The 15,261-nt window shown below is 41.4% G+C and overlaps 1 protein-coding gene across 2 annotated transcripts in view; it reads left to right on the top strand.

Annotated features, from left to right (window-relative positions):
• cers4a (ceramide synthase 4a) overlaps positions 1–11,050 on the top strand; it is an 86,897-nt gene extending 75,847 nt beyond the window's left edge. For both annotated transcript variants that reach the window (XM_072243859.1, XM_072243858.1), the window contains 2 exons: positions 2,665–2,821; positions 9,276–11,050. In XM_072243859.1, the coding sequence (XP_072099960.1) occupies positions 2,665–2,821; positions 9,276–9,449 (331 nt within the window). In that variant the 3' untranslated portion in view covers positions 9,450–11,050. The remainder of the gene's footprint in view (positions 1–2,664; positions 2,822–9,275) is intronic.
• Positions 11,051–15,261: the final 4,211 nt, after the last annotated feature.

The following is a 15,261-nucleotide window of genomic DNA, read 5'->3' as shown; positions in this document are numbered from 1 at the left end:
TCCATTTTTTATACTCAAGTGCCTCATTTGTTTCTTGCTGCCTATAACTGCTATGCATCTCCTCCTTCTTAACTAGGGCCTCAATGTCTCTCAAAAAACAAGGTTCACCAAATCTGTTAGCCTTCCCTTTTATCCTGACAGGAACATTAAAAAACTGTACTCTCAACTTCACTTTTGAAGGCCTCCCATTTACCAAACACACTTTTGCTAGAAAACAACCTGTCCCAATTCATACTTGCCAGACCCTTCTTGATGCTATCAAAATTGGTCTTTTTCCAATTTGGAATCTCAACCTAAGGACCAGACCTATCCTTCTACATAATTATCTTGAAACTAATAAAATTATGATTACTAAACCTAAAGCATTCCCCTACACACACTAATGTCACTTGCCCTGGCTCATTGTCTAATAGGAGATCCAGTATTGCGCTCCCTCTCACTGGGAACTCTATATTGATTAAAGAAACTTCCCTGAACACATTTGACACACTCTACCCCATCCAGCCCTTTGAAAGCATGGGAGTCCCAGTCAATCTGTGGAAAATTAAAATCAGCTTTTATCACAACCTCGTGTCTCTTGCAACAGTCTGCAATCACTACAGATTTGCTCCTCTAAATTCCACTGACTATAAATAGTCCCATTAATGTGATCACCCCTTCTTATTCCTCAATTCCACTCATGTAGCCTCAGTAAACGAGCCCTTTGGTCTGAGCAGTGCCATGACATTTTACCTGATCAGTAATTCCACCCCTCCCCCTAATTAAAGCAGGAACAGTGGAATTACTCCTACTGTATCATGTCTAAAACGATGGAACCCCAGAACACTGAGCTGCCAGTACTGCCCCTTGTGCAACCAAGACTCACTACTGGCAACAACGTCATAATCCCACGTGCTGATCCTTGCTCTAAGCTCATCCACCTTACCTACAATACTCATTGCATTGAAATAGACAGAACTCAGAACATTAAGTCTCACCATGCTCGAGGTTTTGATTCCTGTTTCTGTACATAGGCTTAACAACATCATTACCCACAACTACTCCACTATTTGTCCTGGCACTCTGGTTCCAATGACCCTGAAACTTTGTTTTAACCCCTCCCCCAGCCAGGATATTAGTCCCTCTCTACTTCGGTGCAAACTGTATAGGCCCCACCTTCCCTGGAAGAGAGCCCAACAAAGCCCTTCCCTCTGCACTGTCTCCTTAGCCATGTATTATCTTCCTATTTCTGGCCTCTAGCAATGGGTAGCAATCCTGAAATCACAGCCCTGAAGGTCTGTCCTTTAATTTGGCACATAACTGTCTGAACTGACTTAGTGGGACTTTGTCACCATTCCTACCTATCTGTTCTCCTATTCAAGGGCTTCCCAACCTCTTTGATACCATGGACCCCTACCATTAACTAAAGGATCCATGGACCCCAAGCTGGGAACCCTTGCAGTTGAACCAATGACACCCCTATTACTCCAGCTTGCTTCTTGTCCTCCTTTCACTTCTGAGCCACAGAGCCATATTCAGTGCTAGAGACCTGACCACTGTGGCTTTCCTCTGCCAGGTCATTTCTCTTCTTCCCCCCCCCCCCCAAACAAACAGTATCCAAAATGGTATACTTGTTATTGAGGGGAATGGGTCAGGGGCAGCACTCGCTGCATATCCCTTTTCCCCTTCCTCATGGTCACCCAGCTACCTGCATCTCATGTATAACTACCTCCCTGTATCACCTGTAAATCAATCCCAAAAGCCTCCCAAATGATCCGGAGTTGCTTCAGCTCCATTTCCCTAATGTGATCTGTAAGAAGCTGCAGTTGAATGCAGTTCTTGCAAGAATAGTCTTCAGGGACACCTGATGTCTTCCTGTTTTCCCACATTTTCCAAGAGGAGCATTCCACTATCTTGTCTGGAATTCCCACTGTTCTAACTTTGCAGGGGGAAAAAAACTTGGTTAAAACCTACCTACAGCCTCCACCTCCCTTTGCCTCTTGAGCCAAAGCCTCTGCATTCTAACATTGTCCCACTCAAACAATGACTGCTCTGCTTAAACCTAACTTTTTATTGGCTCTTTCCAAGTGCTGAATTATCTAGCAATCTCAAGCATGCAGAATGTCTCGACTGGCTCCGTTCACTTTTTTTCAAATCTTGCTCTCAATGCACAAGCCAACAGCTCCTCACACAGCCTTTCCTTGGGTCCCGCAGATGCACCAACTCCAATGATGAGGTTATATTGCAAATGTTCAACAGAACTAAATGACTGAAAGCAGCAGTGGGTTTATCTTAATGATGTGTTCCTATTGCTTCTAGTTAACTTGGTCCTTTAACATGGCATCGTTTTGATATCAGGCTGTGGGAAGTTTGAGAGGAACTGTAAGACCAATCATATCTATCCTAGATAAGTGCATGTTCTTGGTTATGCTGCAGAATGCTCATGACCTTTGAAGTGACCTTCCCACACCCCACCATCTCCTCAGTACACTTTCCCACCTCTTCTGTTATTAGAGTTGTGGAGTTATTAAGATGAGAACAACTGTATACCAATGCATGAATGACAATAGTATACATATGAGAACTAGGAATTCTTGAAACTTTGAAGGTGAATAGGGAAGATCTTACTCAATTTTGTATATTGCCATCTAGCTTCACTAACCATGTGACATTTTTCATCTGCAGGGTAATCTACACCACATTCTACTACTCCATGGAGATCTTTCAGCCCTTCTTTGGTTACTACTTTTTCAATCTTCTCCTGATGGTTCTGCAGGTTTTGCACATATTTTGGGCCTACCTCATCCTAAAAATGGCAGTGAAGTTTGTGTTTGTTGGAAAGGTAAGAACTTGTTTTTCAGATGAGGCAGATATAATGTGCTAAAGATGTAATGTACATCACCAAGGTTGAGTAGTTTGAGTCAATTTCATAACTAATTCATGTACTCCCCCTAAAAGCCTCGGTTGATCATAAAATCAAGCCAATAAGTTTGGGAAAGGAGTTAAATGCCTTTGAAAATCTATGCTTTGAGTAAATTGCCATTTTTTGTTTTAAATGTTCTGATCACTGATATAAAACAGTTGATTAATGCAAAGCCCAGATGAAGAATCATTCAATAGACAATAGGTGCAGGAGTAGGCCATTCGGCCCTTCGAGCCAGCACCACCATTCACTGTGATCATAGCTGATCATCCACAATCAGTACCCTGTTCCTGCCTTATCCCCATATCCCTTGACTCCGCTATCATTAAGAGTTCTATCTAACTCTTTCTTGAAAGCATCCAGAGACTTGGCCTCCACTGCCTTCTGAGGCACAGCATTCCACAGATCCACAACTCTCTGGGTGAAAAAGTTTTTCCTCAACTATGTTCTAAATGGCCTACCCCTCATTCTCAAATTGTGGCCTCTGGTTCTGGACTCGCCCAACATTGGGAACATGCTTCCTGCCTCTAGCGTGTCCAATCCCTTAATAATCTAATATGTTTCAATCAGATCCCTCTCATCCTTCTAAATCCTAGTGTATACAAGCCCAGTCGCTCCAATCTTTCAACATATGACGGTCCCGCCATCCCAGGAATTAACCTCGTGAACCTCTGCTGCACTCCCTCAATAGCAAGAATGTCCTTCCTCAAATTTGGAGACCAAAACTGTACACAATACTCCAGGTGTGGTCTCACCAGGGCCCTGTACGGCTGCAGAAGGACCTCTTTGCTCCTATACTCAACTTCCTTTGTTATGAAGGCCAACATGCCATTAGCTTTCTTCACTGCCTGCTGTACCTGCATGCTTACTTTCAGTAACTGATGAACAAGGACACCTAGATCTCGTTGTACTTCCCCTTTTCCTAACTTGACACCATTTAAATAGTAATCTGCCTTCCTGTTCTTGCCACCAAAGTGGATAACCTCACATTTATCCACATTAAACTGCATCTGCCATGCATCCGCCCACTCACTCAACCTGTCCAAGTCATCCTGCATTATCATGACGTCCTCCGCACATTTCACACTGCCACCCAGCTTTGTGTCATCTGCAAATTTGCTAATGTTACTTTTAATCCCTTCATCTAAATCATTAATGTATATTGTAAATAGCTGTGGTCCCAGCACCGAGCCTTGCGGTACCCCAGTAGCCACCATCTGCCATTCTGAAAGGGACCCGTTAATCCCTATTCTTTGTTTCCTGTCTGCCAACCAATTTTTTATCCATGTCAGTACCCTATCCCCAATACCATGTGCTCTAATTTTGCCCACTAATCTCCTGTGTGGGACCTTATCAAAGGCTTTCTGAAAGTCCAGGTACACTACATCCACTGGCTCTCCCTTGTCCATTTTCATAGTTACTTCCTCAAAAAATTCCAGAAGATTAGTCAAGCATGATTCCCCCTTCGTAAATCCATGCTGACTCAGACCAATCCTGTTACTGCTATCCAAATGTGCCGCTATTTCATCCTTTATAACTGACTCCAGCATCTATGAACAGAGCCAGGATCTATACTGAACTGATGAGGGCAGATCACTCATTCTAAATTTAGGAAGCTAAATAATTTTTGAGCATTTTGCATATGAATATTTGACACAATTATTTTTCTCTCTCTGTCCCATGAAGAGGCCTTCATCTCTTTGTAAATACCTCAAATATAGATTGCACCCCTGGTGCAGCATTTTCAAACTGCAATGGCTTGTGGGCATGCTATGTTGGCAGCAGAATATGTGGCAACACATGTGGGCTGCCCACAGAATAACCTTGGGTGTGCTGGTTGTTAACTCAAAACTATACATTTCATTGTATATTTCAGTGTACATGTGATAAATATGAATTTGAGATTAATGAATGGATATCAAGTAATGGTAAATTTGAGTTACAAATTTGATCATGAAATAACGGCCACTTTATCACTTTCTGATTCTCAGAACTTGGCATCTAAATAATGCCTTTTCACAACATGATAAAATTAAATGAGCTAATGAATTAAAACCTCATTGTGCACAACTAGTTTTAGAGGCATAGAATGATAGAAAACTACAGCACAGAAATTGGCCCTTTGGCCCATCTAGTCCATGCCGTACCAATTAAACTGTCTACTCTGATCGACCTGCACCGGAACCGTAGTTCTCAATATCCTTGCCATCCATGTACCTATCCAAACTTCTCTTAAACATTGAAATCGAGTTCACATACACTACTTGTTCCACACTCTCATGACCCTCTGAATGAAGAAGTTTCCCCTCATGTTCTCCTTAAAATTTTCACCTTTCACCCTTGATCCATAACCTCTAGTTGTAGTCTCACCCAAACTCAGTGGAAAAAGCCTGCTTGTGTTTACCCTGTCTATACCCTTCATAATTTTGTATAGCTCTATCAATCGCCTCAGTGTTCTATATTCCAAGGAATGAAGTCCTAACCTATTCAATCTTTCCATATAACTCCGGCCCTCCAGGCCCGGCAACATCCTTGTATATTTTCTCTGTACTCTTGGAACCTCGTTTACATCTTTTGGAGTTTGCATACTCCAAATTCGGCCTCACCAACGTCTTATACAAGTTCAGCATAACATCCCATCTCCTGTACTCAATACTTTGATTTATGAAGGCCAATGTGCCAAAAGCTTTCTTTACAACCCTATCAATCTGTTATGCTGCTTTCAATGAATTATGAATCTGTATTCCCAGATTCCTTTATCCTACCACACTCTTCAGTGCCCTACCATTCACTGTGTAACACCTACTCTGGTAAGCCCTAACGAAGTGTAATACCTTGCACTTGTCTATATTAAATTCCATCTGCCATTTTTCAGCTCATTCTTCCAGCTGATCCAGATCTCGCTGCAAGCCATGACAATCTTCTTCGCTATTCACTACACCCCTAATCTTGGTGTCATCTGCAAATTTGCTGATCTAGTTAACCACATTATCATCCAGATCTTGATATAGATGAGAAACAACGGACCCAGCACCAATCTCTGCGGCACTCCACTAGTCACTCCAGTCAGAGAGGCAACCATCTACTACCGCTCTGACTTGGCCCACAAAGCCAATGTTTAATCCAATTTACTACCTCATCTTCAATGCCGAGATACTTAACTTTCTTGACCAACCTCCCATGCAAGACCTAGTCAAATGCCTTGCTAAAGTCCATGTAGACAACATCTACTGCCTTGCTTTCATCAACGTTCCTGGTAATTTCCTCAAGAAACTCTGTAAGGTTGGGTAGGCATGACCTACCATGCACAAGGCCATGCTGACTATCCCTAATCAGGCCATGTTTATCCAAATACTCATATCTGGTCCCTTAGAATATCATCCAAGAACTTCCCACCACTGATGTCAGGCTCACTGGACTATAATTTCCTGGTTTATTTTTAGAGCCTTTCTTAACCAGTGGAACAACATTAGCTAATCTCCAACCCTCTGGCACTTCACCTGTCGCTAAGGATGATTTAAGTATCTCTGCTAGGGCCCTGGCAATTTCTGCACTTGCCTCCCGTAGGGTCCGAGGGAACATCTTGTAAGCCCTGGGGATTTATCCACCCTAATTTGGCTCAAGACAGCAAACACTCTCTCCTCAATAACTAGTATAGAGTGCATAAAGTTGATGAAATTTGACCTTACTTCTTACAGACTCCCTGTGACTGTCCCTGAGTAAATGCAGATGCAAAAAACGCTTTTAAGATCTCCTCCCATCTCTTCTGGTTCCATGCATTGATTACCATTCTAATCTTCCAGAGAACCAATTTTGCCCCTTGAAATCCTTTTGTTTTTAACCTATTTGTAGAATCCCCTAGGATTTTCCTTCTCCTTGTCTGCTAAGGCAACCTCATGCCACCTTTTAGCCCTCCTGATTTCTTTCTTATCTCTTGTACTCCATAAGCACCTCATTTGTTCCTACCTGTCTATACCTGCAATGTACCTCCTTTTTTTTCTTAACCAATATCTCTTGAAAACCAAGGTTTCCTACACCTGTTATCTTTACCTTTTATTCAGAGAGGCACATACAAGCTTTGTACTCTCAAAAATTCACTTTTGAAGGCCTCCCACTTACCAAGTGCACCTTTGCTACTAAACAGCCCGTTCCAATCCACACTTGTCAGATCCTTTCTGATACCATCAAAATCGTCCTTTCTCCAATTTAGAATCTCAACCTGCGGATGGGACCTATCTTTTTGCATATTTACTTTGAAACTAATGGCACTGATATCACGAGATGCAGTGTTCATCTACACAAACTTGTGTCTCATTCCCTAATAGCAGATCAAGTATTCCACGTTCGCGTGTTGGGACTTCTACATATGGATTAAGAAAATTTTCCTGAACACGTTTGACAAACTCTATCCCATCTCGTCCTTTTACAGTATGGGAGTCCCAGTCAACATGTGGAAATTTAAAATCACCTACTATAACAACCTTGTGTTTCTTGCAACTGTATGCGATCTCTCTACAAATTTGTTCCTCTAAATCCCTCAGACTGTTGGGCGGTCTTTACTATAGTCAGACCATTCTTATTAACCAGTTCCACACATAATGCCTCACTAGACGAGTTCTCCAGTCTGTCCAGACTGAGCACTGCCATGACATTTTCCTTGACTAGTAATCCCACCCCCCTCCTTTAATTGCTCCCATTCTGTCACATCTAAAACAACAGAATCCCAGAATATTGAGCTGCAGTCCAGCCCCTCCTGCAACCAAGTCTCACTAATGGCTACAATATCATAATTCCAGGTGTTGATCCATGTCCTGAGCTCATTTGCCTTTCCTACAATACTTCTTGCATTGAAATATATGCAGCTCAAGACATTAGGCACACTATGCTCAACCTTTTGATTCCTGACTTTGTCTGAGGTTTAACAACATCTGTCTGCAAAACCTCTCCACTATTTGTTCTGGCACTCTGCTTTCCATTCCCCTGCAACTCTAGTTTAATTCCCACAGTGCAGCACTAGCAAACCTTCCTGCTAGGATATTAGACCCCTTCCAGTTCAGGTGCAAACTGTCTTTTCTGTACAGGTCTCACCTTCCATGAAAGAGAGCACAATGATCCAAAAATCTTATGCCCTCCCTCCTATACCAACTCCTAGCCACATTTTAAACTCTATAATTTTCCCATTTCTGGCCTCACTATCACATGGCACAGGTAGCAATCCTGAGATCACAACCAACCCTGGAGGTTCTGCCCTTTAACTTAACACCTAACTCCCTGAACTCACTTTGCAGAATCTTATCACTTTTCATACCTATGTTATTGTTACCTACATTGCCCACAACCTCTGGCTGTTCATTCTCCCACTTAAGAATGCTGAGGACTCGATCCGAGATACCCTGGCACTCAAGAGACAAATTACTATCCAAGAATCTCAATCTTGTCCACAGAACCTCCTTTCTGTTCACGTAACTAATGAATCTCCTGTCACCACAGCTCACCCCTCCCCCCCAACCTTCCCTTCTGAGTCACAGAGCCAGACTCAGTGCTAGAGACCAGACTGCTGTAACTTTCCTCTGATAGGTCATTCCCCCCAACAATATCCGAAGCGGTATACCTGTTGCTGAGGGGAATGGCCAAAGGGGTATTTTGCACTAGCTGTTTAACCCTTTTCCCCTTTCTGACTGTCACCCAGTTTCCTGTAGCCTGTACATTAGGTGTAACTACCTCTCTATATATCTTATCTATCACCCACTCAGCCTCCCAAATGGTCCAGAGTTCATCCAGTTCCAGCTCCAACTCCTTAACACATAGTTTTAGAAGCTGCAGCTGAATGCACTTCTTGCAGGTGCAGCTGTCAGGGACACCTACAAGAAGTGTCTTCCCATATCCTACAAGATGAACATTCCACTCTCCTGCCTGCCATCTCAACTGTTCCTAACTGAGCAACTGTAAAGAAGATAAAATAACAAACTGTGGTCAAATGTGCAGAACTTAAACAGAGAATATTGATTTAAGATTCTTGTGTTCCTTAAGAAACTGGAGATCTCAGTCTAAGAGTAAGATGATCCAGTTGTTGGCCAATGATTAATGTATGTTCCTGGTTGAATTCTCAGGAAAAGTAGTTGGGGAGGTGATCATCAGAACTTTGCTCAGTCAGATAGACAAGTGAAGGAGATGTCTATCTACACCTTTCAGTTCCATCTCTCTCCTGGTCTGAGACTGGAATGTTTCCTGTTTTTTGTGTTGTAGATTTAAATGATGTAAGTGCTCAGAAAGATTATGGAAGGACAGGGCAGGCAACTTGGGAACCTAAATACCCTAACTGACTGGGATTGCATTGTTGAAAATATTAATCCTCTCTTCTGGCCTTTTAAAGATCGAAAAGGATGAAAGGAGTGATGTTGATGAAAGTGATGGGACTGAAGAAGAAGATGGAAGGATGGAACCAAAGTCTATGTCATCTACCAATCACAATGGTGTACTAAATAAAATAACAAATGGGATGAAAAGTAAAATAAATGAAAGGAACAGGCTGCCCAAAGCCAGGTAGCTGGGGATATGCAACTAAGGACAGGCCTCATTACTAAAAGAAAGTTCTTTTTATCAATACCATCAACCAACTATTCAGATTCATCTCATTAAGAAATCTACAATGACTTTCAAGTACAGAAATGGTAATTAAACACCAATGGCGATGTGGTTCTTGGTATTCTCAGTCAAATCTCACATTTTTCATTTCACATGTCTCGATGTGGATATGGAGTGGATTGCTAAATACAAAATAGTCTTGTTTTGCCTGTCACCTTCATGCACTTGAAGAATTCGAGATTGGATTTGGGTACTGTATTTTGTATTGAATACAATATTGACAAAATATAAAATGGATTTGGGATTCCCTGTAGAGCTTCCCTAGTTTTTCTCTACTCCAATGTTTTGTCATCAGTTCCCTTGTCCTTTTGAACACAAGTTGGTGTCCATAACATAACCATTGTGTTGATTCCTCCTCGAAGTGCAAAGTAACACAAGCCACAAACCTACCAGGTTGATGCAAGGAACATCTTGGGAGAGTTCAGTCAGCAATCCAGATCACAGTGAAAACATTTTGTTGGTGCTGAACTGTTTGTAATATTTAATCTTGTATTTTGTTTTTATTTGATGGCAGGACAGTCATTTTTTTGGGAACGTGGTTATGTTTGGTCTTCAGATTACAAATTCTGGGAGTATTTTGGGCAGTTTCAAACTGGATTTAGAGCTAAATCCAGCTTCGGATTTAATGCATCTTTTAGTCTGTGTTTTGATAGTTTGCTGTGAAGCAACTTCTATACTAGATTATCCAAGTACTAGAATTTATTTTCTCACTAGGATGAGGTTTCTACTGCAACATTTGAAGGGAAAAGGGATGCACTTCAATGTTTTAATCCTTGCAGTGCCACCTCTAATCCATTCCACTGTTGGAAATGGCTTGTAACTATTCCAGAATATTTACCACTTGGAACGATTTCCCTTTTCCAGTTCACACTGACTACGACATTATTTGTAATCATATTTAATTTTCTTATAAACCTTAACCCAACACATAGTTACTATTGGAATCCTGATGCAATTACACAAGGCTTCCAGATAAACGGATTCTTGGGTTTACGTTTTGAGTTAAATATTTAGTCTAATCTGAGAACACATCAAATATATGGCATTTCCAGATGTTTGTGTATGTGAGTATGCTCAGAGGAGTTGATGGGCATTATGTAAAGAATTCAAGCCATATTGACTTTATGACCAATTTTATCAAATTCTTGTACTGTTTGAATTCTGAACGGTAGAAAACTACTTTTTACAGGAGGAGTTTTTGCATTTGTAAACTGTAGGGTCCGGGACCATACAAGATGCAACAAAAAGAACTCCAAAGTAATCCAATGGACTTTCTTGTGTTACATTTAAGTTGCTAATGTACCTTTTGAACATTAAGACTGAATGACTTTGTTGTATAGACGACAGTCTTAATTACAGCGCCTAAATGTGCCTGCCTGTGAATGCATATTCTTAATTAAGTATCCAAGCTGATCACATACTGAGTGTCTGATTCTGCTCCATTTAATTTATAGTTTAATGAAGGTTTTGGTTTTGAAATAATGGAAGTTCTGAATAAATTAATTATGTGTAAGTTTTGTTTGTTTTTGTGGCTTTGACATTGAATTTGAATCCAGAGGTTGCCAGTTGCTAAGTATTTACAGCAATTGTTGCCTTAATTGTTTAGATTGCCATGCATTGTTTAGTTTACTATCTTGTTGTGTTTTGACTGAAGCTAAATGTTTGGAAGATGATGATATCTTGGAGATTAATTCATCCAAACTGATGAAAGGAAGAAATGGCATTGATATTTTTTGTACGAGAATTTTCATGCTCATCAAGGTCTCCACTGTGTTATTAGTGGAAGCAATAGTGGCAACCAATTTTGAGCTTGGAAAAGATTTTGTAGATCATACACTAGAGGATGGTCTATAGAGTGGACATAAGCATAATTTTTAATTTTGCATTAGAGAGGGAATATGTCTCTATTTATCATAACATCCAAAAGATGGGCAATCCTGTAAGTCAGGGGTCCCCAACCCTTTTTGCACTGCGGACCAGTTTATTATTGACAATATTCTTGCGGATCAGCCGACCCGGGGGGGGGGGGTGGGGGGGGAGGTGAGGAGGTGGGATTGCCAACGGACAAGAGTAGCAGTCAAGTACATTGTGTTTACCCATATAGACTACAATGACCATGAAGCCTTGCGCGGGCACCAGTGTGCATGCGTGACCTGCACATGTGTGTACCTTCCGATTTTTTTTTTCTCTACAAATCGTTTTTGGCGATTCTGTTTGGGGGGAGGGGTGTAAATCACAACCGGAATATAGGTGATAAGTGGCTAATACACTCAATTTCATTTCTAAAAGGGTTTATCTAACGAATTTAATATTAAACACAGTGCATATTTTCCTCGCATGAATATAGTGATAAGTCAATTATCAGGGGAGGACAGGGGAGATTGAAGAAAGTGTTGAACGAACTTCCAGTAGAAGTGGTAGAGGCAGGTTCGATATTATCATTTAAAGAGAAATTGGATAGGTATATGGACAGGAAAGGAATGAGGATTATGGCCTGAGTGCAGGTCGGTGGGACTAGGTGAGAGTAGCGTTCAGCACGGACTAGAAGAGCAGAGATGGCCTGTTTCCGTGCTGTAATTGTTATATGGTTACATAAATCACTTATAAGCCAATAGCATCATAACGTTTTAAGTAACGTTTGGATATTAAACACACAGCACAGATTTTCCCCATATAAACATATAAAATCATTGCCACACACCAATATCGCTGAATCAGTGAGAGCCCTGGGCTTGTTTCCCTGCAACAACATCAAGGGGTGATGGGAGACAGCGATACTCGAAGGGGGTTCCTTATGTCCAGTCTATTCCACAATTTAGCTTTTGTTGCATTCATTGCAGAGATATGTTGGAAATGGAAGCAACGTTCTCAGTGCTTTCATGGCTATCTCAGGATATTTAGCCTTGCCTTTGACCCAGAATGCCGGCAGAGATGTTATGTCAAATATACCTTTCAGCCCGCCGTCATTTGCAATCTCGAGGAGTTGATCTCCTTCCCGCGCTGACATGGATGACGCGCGGGTAATGACCTCGCGTGCGTTCAAGCTCAACAGTGCGTGACAGGGAATGAGGAAAGGTGCAGCTGACTCATATCGCCAAATCATATCATTTCCTCGCGGCCCAGTAGCGCATGCTTTGCGGCCCGGTACCGGTCCGCGGCCCAGAGGTTGGGGACCGCTGCTGTAAGTGTGTCACTTTCTATGTTCTCACATCAAATATTCATCTAGGATTGTGTTCCAGTCTCTGGAGTGGGTTGAGAGCCAGACCAAAAAGCTGTCTCTGATATAACTTTAGTTGCAATTTCTAAGAGGCCCATTGATACATTGAAAGAGGGTGTGTGTGGATCCTCAAACTAGAGGGACAGCATGAATTCAGTTGTTACAGGGTCCTTAGCATGAATGCCACCAACCACTGGGTTATCTGATTGTACCTTTTTGAGCTATACTGAGCCCTGTGACTATGATGTTCTCTATACTGGGGTAATCTATTAGCATGGAGTTAGATTACTGAAATATTCACTAACTCCAGGATAAACAATATTTCAACTAAAATAAACTTTATACAACACACATAAAAGTTGCTGGTGAACGCAGCAGGCCAGGCAGCATCTCTAGAAGAGGTACTGTCAATGTTTCGGGCCAAGACCCTTCGTCAGGACTAACTGAAAGAAGAGCTAGTAAGAGATTTGAAAGTGGGAGGGGGAGGGGGAGATCCCTTACACATCATGGTCTTTTAGTTTTTAATACCTCCTATTTGAGAATAATAAGTGATTTGAGACATTTGGATGTGTGTGCATAAAAACTGATGTAATGGAACAAGTGTCTTATTGAACTCTTTCGTTCCATCACTGCAGAATTATTTTCAATGCGATTGGTTGTTCCTGTATGTGTAATCTTAAAAGTCAGTGCACTCAAAGTAGTCATTTAAATGGACCGACTTTAAGAGCCCACTTTCCCCACTCACTGTACCCATCCCATTCCCAAATCTGCACCAATACCATAGTATCAGCTAAAACCTCCTGTCAATATTATTGTTTATTTTCATGCTGTCTGCACAAAATTGCCTTTTAAATAATTTGTGTATATTGATGTGATCAATTTTTGGAATTATGTTTTGTCACATTTCACCAGTTTAAAAAAAATCACCTAATAATAATGGACACCTTCATTCTGCTTCAAATTTGTTTTTTTTTTAAATACAGCATTTTTATTTTAATGCTGGTACTTAGTTTTTCCTCAAACTGTATCTTCTCCAGTGTTAGATTGTAAGTTTTGTTATTGATGGTGAGATGGAAGGATATATCTGTGCAATCAGCATAAAACTCTTCAGAGACCAACTGCAGTCACTATAAGTATTGTCACTTACACCCAGACCACTAGTGAGAACACCAACAATGAAGAACTATTGCTCTAAGGTCAACAAATGTCATTATCCACTGTCAGTGGTGAGTAAACTGGAGTTGCACACTATAGTGAATGAAAACTTTTTTTTTCCCTCTGACAATCTGCCACTGAGATCTGTTGGGTTATTAGATCCATAAGACATAGCAGCAGAATTAGGCCATTTGGTCCATCAAGTCTGCTCCGCCATTTCATCATGGCTGATTTTTTCCCTCTCAGTCCAATCTCCTGCCTTCTCCCTGTGTCTCTTCATGCCCTGACCAATCAAGATTCTATTAACCTCTGCCTTAAACATACTCAATGACGTGGCCTTCTCGGTTGCCTGCAGCAATGAATTCCACAGATTCACCACTCTGGCTAAAGAAAGTCCTCAGCACCATTCTAAAAGGATATCCCTCTATTCTGAGGCTGTGTCCTCCGGTCATAGACTCTTCTATCATAGGAAAAATTCTCTCCACATCCACTCTATCGAGGACTTTCACCTTTTGATAGGTTTCAATGAGGTCACCCCTCATTCTTCTGAATTCCAGTGAATACAGGCTCAGAGACATCAAACACTCTTCATATGACAAGCCGTTCAAACCTGGAATAATTTTCACGAACCTCCTTTGTACCTTCTACAGTTTCAACACATAAGAGGGCCAAAACTGCTCACAATACTCCCTGAGGCCTCACCAGTGCTTTATAAAGTCTCAACTTTACACCCTTGCATTTATATCCAACTGCATACACTTACTAACTAGCGTTTTGTAAAGAAAGGGCAAATCTAAACAGATTTATTTTAAAGACAGAGTTTGCAGCCTTGCAAAATTAACAGCCAGTTCCCAGTGACTCTGGGGCATGAGCTGGCCAGTTACCAATCTAGGATAGTACGGAGGGGCAACTGGCAACAAACACTGAGATTTGGATGCTTTGGAGTTTATGAAGGCCATTTGATCAAATCTACTTTTTAATGAGGATCTTAAAGTTTAAACTTTAGAGCACATGGGTAATTGATAAAGTTACAAGTGCTAACAGTAGTGTAAAGCTGGTATTGAATAGGAAGAAGCACAAAAGAGAGTGAAAGCCAGAGGGTTTGGAGGATGGCTTAAGGGGTTGGAAACTATCACAATGCTAGGGAGGAATGAACTGATTTAACCCTGAGCCAGTTACCAGCCCAGGACAGCAAGGAGAGGCAATGGACAAGTAGAGATTTAGATGCACTGGAATTTATGAAATGTGCCAGATGCCAGGCTGGGTACGGGAAAATTGTAATTGTCGTGTACATACATCTACAGATGCCTTTGGACACATCTTCAGTGATGAAGGTACCGAG

The sequence above is a fragment of the Mobula birostris genome, chromosome 26 (genome assembly GCF_030028105.1).
Source record: "Mobula birostris isolate sMobBir1 chromosome 26, sMobBir1.hap1, whole genome shotgun sequence".
Taxonomy (NCBI): domain Eukaryota; kingdom Metazoa; phylum Chordata; class Chondrichthyes; order Myliobatiformes; family Myliobatidae; genus Mobula; species Mobula birostris.
Note: the sequence above shows the minus strand (reverse complement) of the source record. Positions and strands in the feature narration are given on the sequence as shown.